Source organism: Mastigoproctus giganteus, chromosome 14, assembly GCF_048544385.1.
Source record: "Mastigoproctus giganteus isolate SK-2022 chromosome 14, ASM4854438v1, whole genome shotgun sequence".
In the NCBI taxonomy this organism is placed as follows: domain Eukaryota; kingdom Metazoa; phylum Arthropoda; class Arachnida; order Uropygi; family Thelyphonidae; genus Mastigoproctus; species Mastigoproctus giganteus.
In genome coordinates, this window is record NC_143588.1 from 16,058,943 (window position 1) to 16,077,491 (window position 18,549).

The 18,549-nt window shown below is 38.9% G+C and overlaps 1 protein-coding gene across 2 annotated transcripts in view; it reads right to left on the bottom strand.

The window, feature by feature from the left end:
* The window catches only part of LOC150074993 (sodium/potassium-transporting ATPase subunit alpha-like), a 632,142-nt gene that overhangs the window by 217,504 nt on the left and 396,089 nt on the right, over positions 1-18,549 (bottom strand). For both annotated transcript variants that reach the window (XM_090388637.1, XM_090388636.1), the window contains exon 14: positions 8,459-8,676. In XM_090388637.1, coding sequence (XP_090244763.1) covers positions 8,459-8,676 — 218 coding nt within the window. The remainder of the gene's footprint in view (positions 1-8,458; positions 8,677-18,549) is intronic.

Below are 18,549 nucleotides of genomic sequence, written 5' to 3' on the forward strand. Positions count from 1 at the left end.
CTGAGAATATGTTTGATGATAGGTCTGTAGTCAGAATGTGGAACTTTGTAAAGCCTTAGGTGTGTATTTGTAGGATTCTTTGCTGCTCGATCAGCACTTTCATTGCCATCAACGCTTGCATGTCCTGGGATCCAACAGAAATTTACTTGCCTTCTTTTGCTTTTGAGCTTCACAAGATTGGCTTGTATCTGGTGAAGGATAGGATGTGATGGTGTCTGCTTTCATTGGAGAGCATTACACTTAATGAATCTGTCTATATGAGATGTTTCAGAAGAGGAAAGGATTCAATGTATTTTAAGGCTATTAGTATGGTGAATAGCTCAGCAAAATAGCTACTACATTCACTTGGGAGTACCTGTGAGATGACATTATGTTAAAGGACCACTGCAGCACCCACTTGCGTATCTGTTTTAGAGCCGTCAGTATATATTGAAGATGCTCACATCTCGTGAGTATGGGATTGGCACACCCAGGGTGCTCAGCTGGATATCATCATTCTTCTCTTTCTTGGTGATTTCCTTCTACCTCTCTCTCTCTCTCACTCACACACACAGGGTAACTCAGAAATTTTTTTTGGCTGGTGTAGCATAAGCCTCAGCCTCAGCCCTCCTTGCACCATATGGCTAATAATAATAATAATAATATTCAGAGAACTGTGATGAGTGGGCTGCATGCATCTGTTTTATGTTGGCATTTGCCAGAGCGCTTTTTTCCCACTGTTGAAAATAAGTGTCACGATTAGGCATGAAAGTGTGCCATGGTGGAATAGTTATGCTATTATCCTCATATACATTGTCAAAGCTTAGGCCCCATTTTGAAACTAGTTCTTTTAGTTGTATTCCAGCTGGTTTATTTACTGTGGGTTTATTGTTGTAGAGGCTCTCTACTGTGGATTGAAGAGATACTGCTAAGTAGGATGATGAGGAAGGCTTCAGATTTTAGTGGCATAGTTTAATAGCAGCATTTGTCTCCGAAGATATAGTGAAGACTCATGGGCCTCCGTATAAGCTTTGTACAGGCGATGTTCTGTATGCCGTTAAGGAAATTCGTAAGGCACTGTGATGTATGGAATCGAACCATTTGATGACACTTGGTCTACATGAACTATATACAGGGGCTCCCCCACATCATCGCAGAAAGAATTCTAAGAATATTTAGGTTTTTTAGACAGGTTGTTTGGAGGCATTTGATATGTTCCAAAAAGTTAAGTTTTTTATTGTGAGTCAGGCCAAGGAAACAAATACTATTTGCTAGTGATATCAGCTAGTTTGCTGGTCTTATTTCTGGATCTGGGTGCATTTTCAATTTACATAGAAATGTAAGGCCATTTTTTTTTTTGTCCACAATTCTAGTTTTATTACTGCACTTTGTAATTGCATTTCAATCATGTTCATGTTTTGTGAATGGCATAAAATGGTAACATCATCTTCAAAAAGGAAAGTTTCAACTGTGTTCAGTAGGTCTTTTGTAATAGAATTTATTTTGATTGCAAATAAAGTTGCACTCAGCACTGAACCCAGAGGAATTTTTTCTTCTTGAGTATGTTTGACAGATTGTTTTGATAATTTACTTGGGAGGTTCTGAGCTTCAGAAAATTTTGTATTAAAATTGGTAAGTAACCTTGCAAAATAATGTTATGAAGGTCATTCAGAATGCGATATCACCACAGGTAGTGTCAAAGGCCTTTTCTATGTTGTGACTGATCATAATTAGATGCTCATTTCCTTAGAAAAGCATTGCAAATATTTGCTTCTGCTTTTATAATGGAGTCCAGAGATGATCTATTTTTATGAAAGCCATACTGATTTATGTTTTCAAGAACAAGGTTAGTTGGTCATTTTCACCATTTTCTCTATGGTTTTCCTGAGGCAACTTGTTAGAGCTATTGGTTGATAATTTGTGGGGATCATATGATCTTTGACAATTTTAGGAAAGGCAATTACAAGTGAGTGATGCCAGGAGTTTGGGTAATAGTTTTCCATATAAATTCTATTGTATAGTATGAGCAATGCCTTTAGAGATTTTTGACCAAGTTGCTGGATCATTTCATAGTGAATCCCATCGCGCCCTGCTGCACTCTTCCTCGACTTAGCCAGAATTTTTTGCAATTCTTCTATGTTGAAAGGCCGATTATGTGGGAGATTTTGGCTGGTATTAAAGTTTAGTTTGTGTTTTTCAACTACAGTTTTCATTTTCAGAAAGGATGGGATATATGCTGATTCTGCTGATATATATATATATATATTTGCAAAAGTATCTGCAAGTATGTTCGTAATTTCCTTTGGGTTATTGATCTCCTGTACATTCCAGTTTATTAGTGGAGTTGGAACTGAAAGAAATTTCCCACTAAGTTTTCTAATTTTGTTCCATATAAAACGGGAATCTGTATTTTTGTTAATTGTGCTATTTGGCTCTAGCTTTTTAAAAATTTATGAGATTCATGGAGGTGGGATACTTTTGGAAGAGATTCCAAGCCTTATTCTTCTCTTTCTCTTAACTATACTGCATTCATAATTCCACCATGCTGTGGCATGTTTATGATATTTTCCAGAAGACCGAGGTATTGTAGCTTCAGCTGTTATTAAAATTTCGTTTGTGACATGTGTTGTCTATAGGCTGAGTGGTGACTATTTGTTCAACTATTGCCACAAGTGCTCTATATTTTGTCCAGTCAGCTTTATGGAATCTCCATCTTTTTTGGCCATCGTGATGTGTAACATCATTTGTTAAAATTTTGTAGACCACAGGGAGATGGCCGCTATTAAGAGGATTATTCAAGATTGTCCATTCAATAAGTGGATATAGGATGGGTGAACATATGGAGATATCAATTGCAGAGGCTGTCCCAGTGGACAAATGGATGTATGTCTCAGTGTTAAGGAGTGAGAGATTTTGTTCTTTCAATAGTTTTTCAATCAATTTACCACATTTGTCTTGGTGGCGAGATACCCACAGGGGATTGTGTCCACTTAAATCTCCCACAATACAGACTGGGGTGGAAGCTGGATTACTAATGCTTCTAGATCTGAATATGCATATATTCAGATCTAGAAATCTTTTGATTTGGGGGAAGGTAGAGTGAGACCAGTGAGAATGTAAACTGGATTGAGACTCGTACTGCAACTACTTCCAAAGATGTTTGTAGTTGGAGGCGTTTACATGGAATTCTGGAGCGATTAAAATAGCCACTCCACCATGAGCTCCACTGGAAGGAAATTGGTCTTGTCTGTAGGTACCGTAATGGTTCACTGCTGTGTTTACTTGTGGAGTTAGGTTAGTTTCTTGAAGGCAGACGTCTACCGGATGATATTTATCAATTATACTGATGAAGCTAAGATTGAGTGAGCCCAATCAGCTATAGAGATATTGGGAGGAACTGTAAGATTAGTTTGAACTGCAGTGGTAGTGGTGGTAACAGTAGCTATTTGTTTATGCTGTTGGCCAGTTGCTGCATATGAGCATGTTACTGTAATTGGTGATATTTGTTTCTTTGCTTCAAGATAGGAAACTTTATGCTCAGTTTTGTACTTCTGAATCATTTTTTCTCTTTTCCATGTTTCACAGTCTTTGGAATAAGTCGAGTGATTGACCCTACAGTTTGGACACTGTAAAGCAGTGTTTCCCAAACTGTGTTCCATGAGATGTGAAAAAGCGGTCCGTGAAAAATCGTAATTAATAATTAAAAAAATAAATAAATTTTGCACGTTCGTGCATAGACCACTTTTGTATCATTTTAACATAATTTTTTTCGGTTATTAATATACTGGCATAGACTAATAATCAAATAGACTACAGTCTAACAATGACCACATGTCAGCTGTTTTTAATTATTTAAAACTGATAAACTTATTTACATCTTTTTAACATGTACTCTTTTGTTAACATATACTTTTATTACATTTTATACCTTGTTGACTGCTCTTATACATATTTTTTTTCATATCTTTTTCTGATATAGTGACCAATATTCCTGGGTAACTAATATTTTAGCCTTTGTTTCTGTACTTTTAATATGTCTACTCATTTATTGTGGTTGGCGCATTATAGCCTAGGTTGCTGTTGTGCCAGTAAACCCAAAATCAAATCAAATCAAATAGACAGTGAAACACTTTATTTTGGCAGACTTTTGCATAGAGAAGTATGTGCAGAGGTAATAACATCTACAAAAAAGTAGCAATGTAGCAATCTAATTGCCATTTGTATGCAATTTAGCCTAGAGTACACAGGTTGAATGAAAGGAGAAGCGAACTGATCTCATAACTAAACTCACTTCCTCATATAAATTTTTTTTTGATAATTATCAGTATTTCGAAATATTATTATTAAAATAAATTACTATACGTTTGTGGTTGAAAAAAGAACTTTAAAATGAGAAGCAAGTACTTCTAGTATTGCAACTGTGGTCGATGAAAACGAACACAATACTGTCACACTTCAAAGCGAGGATGAACAATTTCAACCTTTTTTCCCCCAAAAATCTGAAGTGAAAAAACAGGAACCAACTGATAAAAGATCACAATGAAATTAAGATGTCAGTTATTTGAATTTCGACTTTACATATAGTAGTAGTAGTAGTAGTAGTGGCATATGATGCAAGAAAGCAAGTGATGAGAGCTTATGCAGAATCAGCCAAAAAAAAAAAAAATTACAAAACAAATCCCTCTAAATGTTTGTCCAGTTCCTCCTTAAATTTATTTAACCTATCAACTACCACAACAACAAATGGAAGTTTGTTCCAGCAATTAACCACCCGCTGGCTAAAGGCAAATTTCCGTACATTTATTCTACATCTGACTTTCCTCAATTTGAATTCATGCCCAATTAGGTTTGTAATCTGAACAAGTGGAAGAATCCCATCAGAATTTTTTTTCACACTTCAATAAGATCACCTCACAGGTGCCTAGTCTCCAGCCGCTGCAATTAGCAGAACTTAAGCCTCTCTTGGTAAGAGGATCTCTTCATTACCCTCATCAATCTTGTTGCCCTTCTCTGTACACACTCAAGCAAATCTACATCCTACTTAAAATGAGGCCTCCAGACCTGTATGCAGTACTCAAGGCATGGCCTGACCATTGCCTTATACAGAGGGACAATCACCTCCTTTTCCCTGCTAGCAAAATTTTTTTTTTTTTTTTTTTTTTTTTTTTGCCTATATATCTTTGAAAAAACCCCATGACCTGCCCTGGCGGCAGCCTGTCTGCACTGTTCAGAAAACTTCATATCTGACTGCACAATTACTCCCAGGTCTTTTTCATTTTCTACCACCTTAAGTGTAGTACCACACAGTTGGTACGTTTCTCTGGGCTTGTTTTACCCACATGCAGTACTTTGCATTTTTCGATGTTAAACTTCAGTTGCCACTTCTCAACCCTAGGTTGAAAAATATTGTAGAGACAACGACGTTCCTCTCAAGATTTTGCTTCTATTAGATAATGCTCCTGGACATCCCTCACATCTAGATGATTTCAATTCGAATGTGAGAGTCATATTTCTACCACCAAACACAACTTCATTCATCCAGTCTATGGATCAGGGTGTTATTTCAAATTTAAAAGCATACTATTTACACAAAACATTTGCTCAGACATTGTCTGCGGTAGACGGTGAGAAATATTTTACGTTAAGAGACTTCTGGAAATCTTACAATATTTACCACAGCATCTTAAACATTAATAAGGCCCAGGCGGAAATTACTAAAAGTTGTTTAAATGATGCATGGAAGAAAATTTGTCCACGGCACATAAAAGGCTTTGAAGGATTTGAAAAAGACAAATCATATGAAGTTATTTTTGTTATTTGGTTTTTTTTAGGAGCATTAGCAACTAAGGCCATATTGCTCCGGGATATGCGGTGGTCATTCCCTGACCTTTCTATATCCTCCATATTTGGTGGTCATGGGCTAGAACCCCGGTCTAATCAAGAAGCGTGTGCTACTCACAAATCATATGAAGAGGTTACAGATAAGACTGTAAAGGTTGCAGAGCTACTTCAGTTGGAGGTTGATGCCAAAGATGTGGAGGAGTTAATAGAGGAAGAAGAGAAGGAATTATCTAATGAAGAACTTATTGACTTGCAGGCAGTGATAGTGAAAGAAAAAATGCTGACGAAGCTCAAGATGAACCAAATGAGGAGCTAAGACATTTCATCACCACAGAGATGGCAATGGCATTTTGTGAAATTGCTTCGGCAATGGTGAGGTTTGAGAAGATGGATCCTGACAGTGAACGATTCTTAAAAGTTAACAGAGGGGTGAATGATATGCTACAAAGAAATCAACAATGAAAAGAAAAAAGCCACCATCCAGTCATCCATTAATATTTTCTTTCGTAAGATTGAACAGCTGACCCCTCCTAAATCTCCACAGCTCTCAACCTCTGCAGAGACATACTTATCAGCTGAAGAAGTCAATTCTCGGAACGATTGTTTGTTATTTGGATTTTAGGAGCATTAGCAACTAAGGCCATATTGCTCCAGGGATATGCGGTGGTCATTCCCTGACCTTTCCGCATCCTCCGTATTTGGTGGTCACGGGTTTGAACCCCGGTCTAATCAAGAAGCGTGTGCTACGCACTGCTGCTCCTGCCCACCTGGCTACGGAGGCACCTCTCGGAACGATGCTCGAGAGGTAAAACTTACTGACGCTATGCCTGTCTCCTCTTTTTTTTGTAATTTTATAATTTTGAAATTTTTTTTAAATTGCACGCTTTTGTAATTTTTCCTCCGAATGAGATAAAAACTTAAACAAATACAATAAATAATTCTATTTACATGTTCATCAAACATTTCTTTTTTGATTCCATCAATTCAGCGAGCACAGTTGCAAGTGCTGCACAAGCATGGGGGAAATTCCGACATGTAAAATCTGACTTACGTAGCATTCTGCAGAACGCAATCCTTATGTAAGTCGGAGAGTCCCTGTACATGTAGAAGATCCCATTATGTTATAACTCCGTTTGAGTAGTTTAAGGTGGCATGAGGTGACCCTTTTATAGGAGATCCTCCAAGTGTTTAAGTAACTTCTTAACTTCTCAGAGTGCTTGCATTGTGTTGTTTCAACAAGCAGGTCACCTGATTTTAGTCTGCGAACCATTTTTGGTGATCCACCAGCAGCATTCTCTAAACATTTCTGGATCAAAAAAACAGAGAGCTTGCTGACTGGCTGGTCAGTCAAGGAATGTATTATAAGGAAGTGAGGCCAGATATTCTGGTCTGTATCTTTCTTTTGTTTCTTAGCATAGGAAGGGTTGTGATCGTCCTGCTCTCTATAATATGATGGGGCACTGATCTTGTAAGAGTCAGTATTGGTATAGTCTATCTTTGATTCTTTCAGCCCTTGGCAGATTAACTTTTCTGACAAGAGTGGTTATGAAATAAATAGATTTCTTAATGACAGGAACGTAAAAGTATCATAAATTGCTTTTTGGAAATCGCACTGGAAGCACAGAGAAATTGCTCGGTCACAATTGCTTAGCACCCAGGGCCTGTAGAACAGTCATTGCTTTTCAAGGGTGAAAAGGATGATGTTATATACACTGTTACTAATAATATCAAGAATGGGCAATCTGAGAATTGATTTAGCAGGTATATGGCAATGTCGAATAGGAGCTATGGGTTTGGATTAAATTTGTAAGTGTCTGGAATTATGCACAGACATTAGAGGAGAAAATACACGATAAGAGCCTTGACAAATAATTCAACTCCTGAGAGATCATGCAAGGTTCATGGGATAAAATTCCCCCATGATATCATTTCAATGTGATTCAAAGGAGTTGTTTTCTCTATGTAGAATTGTAACTCTCACTATTGGGTGATGAATTTGTTCTTCAAGTGTGGTTATATTCATATTAAAGTTAAATAATACTTAATGCTATATAGACTTAATGCTTTATTATCCACTTTATTTATCGTTCTCTACCCACCATCATGAAATTCCTAGCTATTTATCTGAATAATCATAGATTTGTAGCTTGTTAATATTTGGGAAGAATTCCAGTTGCTCAACATAACATTTAAATGTTTTCTTCAAAGTTTTCATAGGTTTTTAAAAGAGGAAAGTTTGGAAACAACTTACAACAACTGCATGATCAACTTAACATAATGTTAACACAAATAGTACTATAATTCAGTATTGGATAAGAAAATTATTGAAAATTATGCCCTTTTCCTTTAAAATTTTTTTTTTTTTTTTCAGAATAATGTACTTCATTATTTGAAAAAACCCTGAGTTGCTACTGCCATGAAACTAAAGAATGTCTTATATTTAAGAAATTTCAACAGCAATATAAGCTGGTTCTATTAGTTTTCAAGAAAACTTCTTGTAATTCTAAATGTTACAAGTAATACTAGTAATAAAATGTCAATACATTATATACAAAATTAACGTGAAAAAGGTTTTATAAATGTTTTTACATTACAACATTTTCATTTATATAAGATGAAGAGCATATTATCTACCTACCAATGTCAGCTTTTTTCAGAGCAGGTGAATCATTAACACCATCTCCTGTTACAGCTACAATTGCTCCTTGTCTTTGGCAACCCTCTACAATGATTAACTTCTGCTGTGGAGATGTGCGAGCAAATACAATTTCAGTATGATAACGGAGTACATCATCCAACTGTTCAGATGTCAATTCACGAAGTTCTGATCCATGTACAACAGCTGCCTTAGCATCTCTAGAAAGAAAAAATAAAATAATATAAAATTCTTCTTTAAAAAAATAATTCTTGTTTTGAAAAGTTTTTCAAATACCTTTTTACAATTTTTCAATTTTATTTTTCAAAATAATACCTTTTCACTATTATTTAACACTATCCCAACTAATTCACTCTAATATGAGCATTGTAAGGTTAACCTTACAATGCTTAAGGTTAACAGAGGACACTACTGAATGCTCTCTTTCTCTCTCTCTCTCTCTCTCACATGTCCTATGGATTGAAGAGCTACAGTACATGCTCTTTCAGTCTGAACAATGTGTCTGTAAATATGAATGTATGAAAAATACCGAAGAATGTTTACTATTTCAGTGTGTGGTCACACCTGTGAAAGTGGGGGAAAGTGGAGCATCAAAATGAATAGGTACATCATGCAAGCATACTAAGAAATAATGAAGCTGGAGACCGATATGAAGTTGTTAAGGCTGAGGAACATAGAGAAGTTTTTTCTGTTTTATTAACTAAAATTGGCTTGAATTGGCAAATTAACTTATTTTCTAGAGTAGCCCTATATTCCTAGTTACGATACTTAGTTTAAATTTTAACACAGACAGAGATTTTCTAGATTATTACTTAGTATCGGTAAGGGTATCCAATCCACGTGTTGTACAAATTTTGCAGAGCCGGTGAACCGGAAGTTTTTTAGCTATAGTTAGCCGCTTTATTGACCAATTGTTACATTCAATTATTTTCTGTAAGTAGCTTATAGACCTAGGCAAGATCCTTGATTTACTCTGAATTGAGACAGTGAGATTTTGTAAGTTAATTAATATTTAAGTGTCAGTAGATTTACCGTTCGTAACTTGCCATCATTGTTATACGATACAAAGTTATATCCCGAACTAGATAGCGTTAGCTTCGTATAGTATAGTATATAATATTATCAATTAATCAGTAAATTTATTAATCTTGTTGAACTTCATTGTCAATTAAATTGTACTTTTAATTAAATATATATAATGACTTAGATTTTACGAATGTAACATAATTAATTAATACATAAATAGATACGGAACTTATATAAAGAAACTCAAAGATAATATACTTGACACTTAAAAATATATATAGATATATAGTGTTACAACTGCATTGGGATACAAGTTTAGGGTTATAATTTCAGACCAGAGCAGCAAAGCAAAAGGCTCAAGCTAATGGAAGTGCTGTGGCTCAGAGCAGAACTGAGGGGGGCAGTTGTCCTCTGACTCACAGCCTTATAAAATGCACTGTTTCCTTGATGTTTGCAGAGCAATCGGGTACGGGACATGATACTGCCAAGGGGGATGTCTTTGTGTGTGCGCGATGCAAGGAGTGTAACGATATCAGGCAATAACTCGGCATTCTTGTGGGCCTATATGAGAGCTTGAAGGACAGGGTGGATGCCCTCGAAGAAACTAAATTGAGGGGCCCATCAAGCTCTCAGCTGCCCACATCAACGCCAGAGCTTGCACTTGGGCATCGCGTGACACAGAGACAACCCCTAAGGCAGAATGCGCTGGTCCCGAAGGAACTAGTAGTTGTTGGTGACTCTATTGTCAGGGAAACGGGGAACATGCTTTGTAAAAAAGATAGGTGGAACAGGACCAGGGTATGTCTGCCAGGGGCAAAGGTTGATGACGTTGTAGAGCGAATATCATCTTTTAAGGGCACAAAAGGTGATATAGTTGTACACGTTGGCACTAATAATATTAAGAGTAGGAGACCGGCAGAATTACTTAACAAGTACAGGTCACTGTTGAACAAAAGCCGAGAATTAGGGTTGAATTTGAAAGTGTCTGCAATTCTGCCCAGACACGACAGGAGGGAGTATATGATGAGAGCCTTGTCGATCAATTCGGCCCTGGAAAGATTGTGCAAGGCTCAAGGGGTAGAATTTTTTTCAGCCTGGACTGTACTTGTTAACAGGAGAGATTGCTTCTACAGGGATGGGATACACTTAAATAGAAAGGGTGCAAGAATATTTGCTGATGCTATCGAGGCAGTGTTAGGTGGGTCGGAAAACTGCTAGCTTGGGGGGAGACAAAGACCAATAGATTGACAGTAGCCACTGGCAGAGGTGAAAGAGATTCTTGCACTGCTTCTATTAGAATGAGCAGAAGCCTGAAAAACAAGATGCATGGTATTTCAGAGACTGCTGGGAGCCATTGCGGTACAAGTAAACACATGGGTTGTGTTAGGGTAGCTAAGAATAGAAACAGGTGCAGGTATACTTGCGTGTACACCAATGCTAGGAGTTTAGTAAATAAATTTGATGAATTTGAGGTATTGCTCAAAACATCGAAGGCAGATATTGTTGGGATATCAGAGACGTGGTGTCACACAGATATAAGGGATGCAGAACTGCAATTTGGGGAGTACAACGTCTACAGAAAGGATAGACAGGATAGGAAGGGAGGAGGGGTTATGTTATTAGTTAAGAAACACATAAAAACCAAGGAAGTGAAGCCAGTCGACATCGCTGGACAGTGCAGTGTTGAGTCAGTTTGGTGTGACATAAACATTGGGAGATCAAAACTGAGAGTAGGAGTGTGCTATAGGCCTAATGACTCTGATGAGTATAATAAGGAACTGTACAGGGAAATAGAGTGGGCCAGTAAATCAGAGTGTCTTATAATGGGAGATTTTAATTTCCCAGATATTGACTGGAATTTGGGGGCTGGTTACTCACACACTAGCAGGACTTTTGTGGATTTATTGGATGATTGTTTTCTACATCAGCATGTTCGGGAGACAACTAGAGGGAGTAATACTCTTGATTTGATTATCAGCAGTGATTCTTCATGCATTAAGAATCTGCAGATAAATGAACCACTAGGTGGCAGTGATCACAGTGTGCTGAAGTGGGATTTACTCAAAGAGGTAACTACCATTAGGGGTAAAGGGAAGGGTTATTGCTTCCGTAAAGGCGACTACGATGGACTGAGACAGTATTTAAATTCTATACAGTGGGACCAACTGATGATGTTACCAACAGCAAATTCAAAATGGGAAGCATTCAAAGAACTTATCTTGGAAGCTACTAGGCTTTACATACCAACTAAGAAATATTGTTCAAGGTTTAGGCCAAAATGGATGTCAGATGAACTAATGAGGCATATGGCAGAGAAGAAAAATGCATGGGATACATACAAATCAACACACGACACAGAAGCCTATGATAGATACAAGTTGATATGCAACCGAGTTACAAAGGAGGTTAGGCAGGCGAAGGCAGATTACGAGAAATCCTTGGCAAGGGATGCAAAGAAAAACAGCAAAGAGTTCTTTACTTATGTAAACTCTAGAAGGAAGGGGATGAATCAGATTGGTCCACTTGATATTGATGGGTCAAGTGTTGATGATCCTGCTCAGGTAGCTAACAAACTAAATGAATATTTTGCATCGACATTCACACATGAGGAGTTATTCAGCGAGGGGAATGCCAGAGGTGTATTCAACTCTAGCAGTAAGCTACAGAATCTTGAAATAACTGGGAGTAAAGTGGAGGAGAAACTGTTGAAGATAAACACAAGAAAGGCACCCGGGGTGGATGGGATCTATCCAGTTATATTAAAGGAGGCAGCAAAGGAAGTAAGCAAACCCTTAGCCATAATTATGAGAGCTTTCTTGGACTCAGGGGAGGTACCCATAGACTGGAAATGTGCAAATGTGACCCCAATTCACAAAGGAGGATCAAAGGCTGACACAAGTAATTATAGACCTGTGAGCTTAACTTCTGTTCCAGGAAAATTAATGGAGGCACTGGTTATAGAAGCACTGCAGGATCATTTAGACAAGACTTCAGTCATAGCTCAGACACAGCATGGTTTTGTTAAGGGGAAGTCTTGCCTGACCAACGTGATTGGATACTATGATGCAGTCACAAAAGAACTGGATGCAGGGAATAACTTTGATATTATATACTTGGATCTTAGAAAGGCTTTTGATACTGTTGCACATGGAAGACTGCTACACAAATTGGAGCAGTGTGATATTGGAGGCAAATTGCTGCTATGGATAAAGGGGTGGTTGAAGGGGAGAAGACAGAGAGTGGTAATCAATGGACACTGCTCATCGTGGACTGATGTTATTAGTGGAGTCCCTCAAGGCTCAGTGTTGGGTCCATTATTGTTTTCTGTATTTATAAATGATATTGATGATGGTATATCGGGCTTAATGTCCAAGTTTGCAGACGATACAAAGGTTGGCAGGGTTGTCAAGGACACTACTGACACTATGCTGCTGCAACAGGATCTGGAAAGGTTGAGCAGATGGGCTGAGAGGTGGCAAATGAAGTTTAACATTGATAAATGTAAAGTACTACACATGGGAAACAGCAACCCCAGAGCAACGTATCAACTCTGTGGTACTACACTGACAGTGGTAGAGAATGAAAGGGACTTGGGGGTGGTTGTGCAGGCAGATATGAAGTTCTCTGAGCAGTGCAGACGGGCTGCAAGAGTAGCTCATGGAGTATTGTCAATGATATACAGGAATTTTTCCAGCAGGGATAAGGAGGTGATTATTCCATTGTATAAGGCGATGGTCAGGCCACACCTAGAGTACTGTATACAGGCCTGGAGGCCTCATTTCAAGAAGGATGTAGAGCTGCTGGAACGAGTACAGAGAAGGGCAACAAGATTAGTGAATGGAACAAAGGGGTGCTCTTACGAAGAAAGGCTTAAGTTTTGCAAATTACAGTGTCTGGAGACTAGGCACCAGCGAGGTGATCTGATAGAGGTGTATAAAGCGTTGAATGGTTTAAGCATGCTCAATGCTGATGGGATTCTTCCTCTAGCTCAGAAAAATCACCTGAGAGGGCATAAATTCAAATTGAGGAAAGACAGATGTAGGATAGACGTGCGGAAATTTGCCTTTAGCCAGCGGGTGGTTGGTTGGTGGAACAGACTTCCATCCCTTGTGGTGGAGGTTGATAGCCTAAATAAGTTTAAGGCTCAGCTGGACAGGTATTTTGAACGAACAGAGGGGTGAAGTGGAAGTGGTTTTTTTTTTTTTTTTTTTTTGGCTGATGCTGCATAAGCTTGCTTTCTTGCATCAAATGCCTCTACTAATGCTAATCCTAATTTTGCACTGAAATTGAAATTTTATTGAAATTGAATCAGAATCATGACTCAGACCACAGCAGCAAAGCAAAAGGCTCAAGCTAAATGGAGTGCTGGGGCTTAGGGGAGAACTGAGGAGGGCAGTTGCCCTCTGAATCACAGTCTTTTAAAATGCACTACTTGCTTGATGTTTGTGGAGCAATTGGGTACGGGACATGATATTGCCAAGGGGGATGTCTTTGTGTGCGTGCAATGTAAGGAGTGTGAGGAAATGAGACGACAACTCAGCGTTATTATGGGCCTATATGAGAACTTGAAGGACAGGGTGGATGCCCTCGAAGGATCTAAATTGAGGGGCCCATCAAGCTCTCAGCTGCCCACATCAATGCCAGAGCTTGCACTTGATCATCACGCAACACAGCGGCAACCCCCAAGGCAGAATGCACTGGTCCCAGAGGAACTAGCAGTTGTTGGTGACTCTGTTGTCAGGGAAACAGGAACATGCTATGTAAAAAGGATAGGTGGAACAGGACCAGGGTATGTCTGCCAGGGTCAAAGGTTGATGATGTTGTAGAGCAGATATCATCTTTTAAGGGCACAAAGGGTGATATTATTGTACATGTTAGCACTAATGATATTAAGAGTAGGAGACCGGCAGAATTACTTATCAAGTACAGGTCACTGTTGAAAAAAAGCCATGAATTAAGGTTGCATTTGAAAGTGTCTACAATTCTGCCCAGACACAATAGGAGGGAGTATATGATGAGAGCCTCAATTCGGCCCTGGAAATATTTTGCAAGGCTCAAGATGTAGAATTTTTTTCAGCATGGTCTGTACTTGTTAACAGGAGACTGCTTCTACAGGGATGGGATACATTTAAATAGAAAGGGTGCAAGAATATTTGCTGATACTATCGAGGCAGTATTAGGTGGGTCGGAAAACTGCTAGCTTGGGGGGGGGATACAAGGACTAATACATCAACAATAGCCACTGGCAGAGGTGAAAGTGATTCTTGCACTACTTCTATTGGAATCAGCAGCAGCTTGGAAAACAAGATGCAGGATATTTCAGAGCCTGCTGGGAGTCATTGCGGTACAAGTAAACAAATGGGTTGTGTTAGGGTAGCTAAGAATAGGAACAGGTGATGTATACTTGCATGTACACCAATGCTAGGAGCTTGGAAAATAAATTTGATGAATTTGAGATATTGCTCAGAAAATCACAGGCAGATATTGTTGGGATATCAAAGACATGGTGTCACACAGATATAAGGAATGCAGAACTGGAATTTGGAGAGTACAATGGGTACAGAAAGGATAGACAGGATAGGAAGGGAGGAGGGGGTTATACTATTAGTTAAGAAACACATAAAATCCAAGGAAGTGAAGCCAGTCGATAACGCTGGACAGTGCAGTGTCGAGTCAGTTTGGTATGACATAAGCATTGGGAGATCAAAATTGAGAGGAGGAGTGTGTTATAGGCCTAATGACTCTGAAGGAACTGTACAGGGAAATAAAGTGGGCCAGTAAATCAGAGAGTCTTATAATGGGGGATTTTAATTTCCCAGATATTGACTGGAATTTGTGGGTTGGTCACTCACACAGTAGCAAGGCTTTTGTGGATTTATTGGATGATTGTTTTCTACATCAACATGTTCGGGAGGCAACTAGAGGGAGTAATACCCTTGATCTGATTATCAGTAGTGATTCTTCATGCATTAAGAATCTGCATTAGGTGGCAGTGATCACAGTGTGCTGAAGTGGAATTTACTCAAAGAGGTAACTACCATCAGGGGTAAAGGTAAGGGTTTTTGCTTTCATAAAGATGACTACGGTGGTCTGAGACAGTATTTAAATTCTATATGGTGGGACCTACTGATGATATTATCAACAGCAAATCCAAAATGGGAAGCATTCAAAGAATTTATCTTGGAAGCTACTAGGCTTTACATACCAACTAAGAAATATCGTTCAAGGTTTAGGCCTAAATGGATGTCAGATGAACTCATGAGACATGTGGCAGAGAAGAAAAATGCATGGGATACATATAAATTAATGGGTAACATGGAAGCCTATGATAGATATAAGTTGGTCTGTAACCTAGTCACAAAGTAGATTAGGCAGGAAAAGGCAGATTATGAGAACTCCTTGGCAAAGGATGCAAAGAAAAACAACAAAGAGTTCTTTACCTATGTAAACTCTAGAAGGAAAGGAATGAATGAGATTGGTCCACTGGATATTGATGGTTCAACTGTTGATGATCCTGCTCATGTGGCTAACAGACTAAATGAGTATTCTGCATCTACATTCACTCATGAGGAGTTATTCAGGGAGGGGAATGCCAGAGGTGAGGTAAACTCTTGCAGTGAGCTGGATGATTTTGTAATAACTGAGAGGAAAGTGGAAGAGAAATTGTTGTTGATAAACATAAAAAAGGCACCCGGGGTGGATGGGATTTATCCAGTTATATTAAAGGAGGCAGCAAAGGAAGTAAGCAAACCCTTAGCCATAATCATGAGAGTTTTCTCGGAAAGGTACCCATGGACTGGAAGTGTGCAAATGTGACCCCAATTCACAAAGGAGGATCAAAGGGCGACAAAAGTAATTATAGACCTGTTAACTTCTGTTCCAGGAAAATTAATGGAGGCACTGATTAAAGAAGCACTGCAGGATCATCTAGACAAGACTTCAGTTATAGCTCGGACACAGCATGGTTTTGTTAAGGGAAAGTCTTGCCTGACCAATTTGATTGTGTACTATGATGTGGACACAAAGGTACTGGATGCAGGGAATAACTTTGATATCTTTGATATCATATATTTGGATCTTAGAAAGGCTTTTGATACTGCTGCACAAATTAGAGCAGTGTGGCATTGGAGACAAATTGCTGCTATGGATAAAGGGATGGTTGAGTGGGAGAAGACAGAGAGTGGTAATCAATGGACATTGCTCATCATGGACTAATATTATTAGTGGAGTCCCTCAGGGTTGAGTATTGGGTCCGTTGTTGTTTTCTGTATTTATAAATGATATTGATGATGGTATATCAAGCTTAATGTCCAAGTCTGTAGACGATACGAAGGTTGGCAAGGTTGCTAAGGACACTGGTGACAGTACGCTGCTGCAACAGGATCTAGAAAAGTTAAGCAGATGGATCGATAGGTGGCAAGTGAAGTTTAACATTGACAAATGTAAAGTACTACATATGGGAAGCAGCAGCCCAGAGTGACTTATCAACTCTGTGGTACTACAGTGGCAGAGAACGAAAAGGACCTGGGGGTAATTGTGCAGGCAGAAATGAAGTTTTCTGAGTAGTGCAGATGGTCTGCAAGAGTAGCTCATAGTGTCTTGTCAATGATATACAGGAATTTTTCTAGCAGGGATAAGGGGGTGATTATCCCCTTATACAAGGCAATGAATGCTCATTCCACACCTTGAGTACTGTATACAGGTCTATAGGCCTCATTTTAAGAAGGATGTAGAGCTGTTGGAATGAATACAGAGAAGGGCAACAAGATTAGTGAATGGAACAAAGGGTTGATCTTACGAAGAAAGGCTTAAATTTTGCAAATTACAGTGTCTAGAGACTAGGCACCTGTGAGGTGATCTGATTGAGGTGTATAAAGCCTTGAATGGTTTGAGCATGCTCAATGCTGATGGAATTCTTCCTCTTGCTCAGAATAATCATTTGAGAGGGCATAAATTCAAATTGAGGAAAAACAGATGTAGGATAGATGTGCGGAAGCTTGCCTTTAGCCAGCGGGTGGTTGGTTGGTGGAACAGACTTCCATCCTTTGTTGTGGAAGTTGATAGCCTAAATAAATTCAAGGCTGAGCTGGACAGGTACTTGGAACGAACAGAGGGGTGAAATGGGAGCGTGTTTTTTTTTTTTTTTTTTTTTGGCTGATGCTGCATAAGCTTGCTTTCTTGCATCTACTAATGTTAATGCCTCTACTAATGTTAATGCTAAATGACAACAGGGCTAGACTACATACTAAGTGGCTGGAACGATTCCTGGATATTCAGACAGCGAATAGCGGACCAGAGAAGGACTATCATCACAAAGAACCTGATAAATCCTGCAATCTTGGAAAAAAACCAATAGAGGACGTGAGTGATCAACTTCAAAGGATAAAGAATACGGAATCAGAGGAGGAACAACATAACACCACCGAACCAGAGGAGGACGAGCAAGAAGAAATACAACTGACAGCAGCTGAAGTGAAAAGAGACAAGGTCGCGATATCCAGAATAGAGGACAAGTGGAAGAAGGCCCTAACAGAATTCGAAGGAATGGACCCCATAAAGACTCACGTGATACTGAAGAAGAGGCCGAATAGAACCTTGTGGAGAGTCACAGACCACCTAAATCGGCATATAACACCGCATTATCTCGACAGCAATGGTGCAACACTGGAGGCCATCCACACAGCCACGAGGATTAATGGAAGAGAAATGAGAGGCCAGCAGCAGAAGAACCGAAAACAGAAGGAACCGTCAGTTTGGGAAAGAAGACTTCAGCACAAGTTAGAAGAATTAAGAGTCAAGATAAGCCAATTGACCCAGTACCAATGGAGCAACAGGAGTAAGAAATTAATTGGAAAAGTGAAGAGCATCCTCAAGAGAGACAACTTCCACAGCAAACATGAGACAAAAAAAAATCAAAGAATAGGAGAGTATGTTATGTTATGTTATTATTTGGTTTTTAGGAGCATTAGCAACTAAGGACATATTGCTCCGGGAATATGTGGTGGTCATTCCCTGACCTTTCCGCATCCTCTGTATTTGGTGATGAC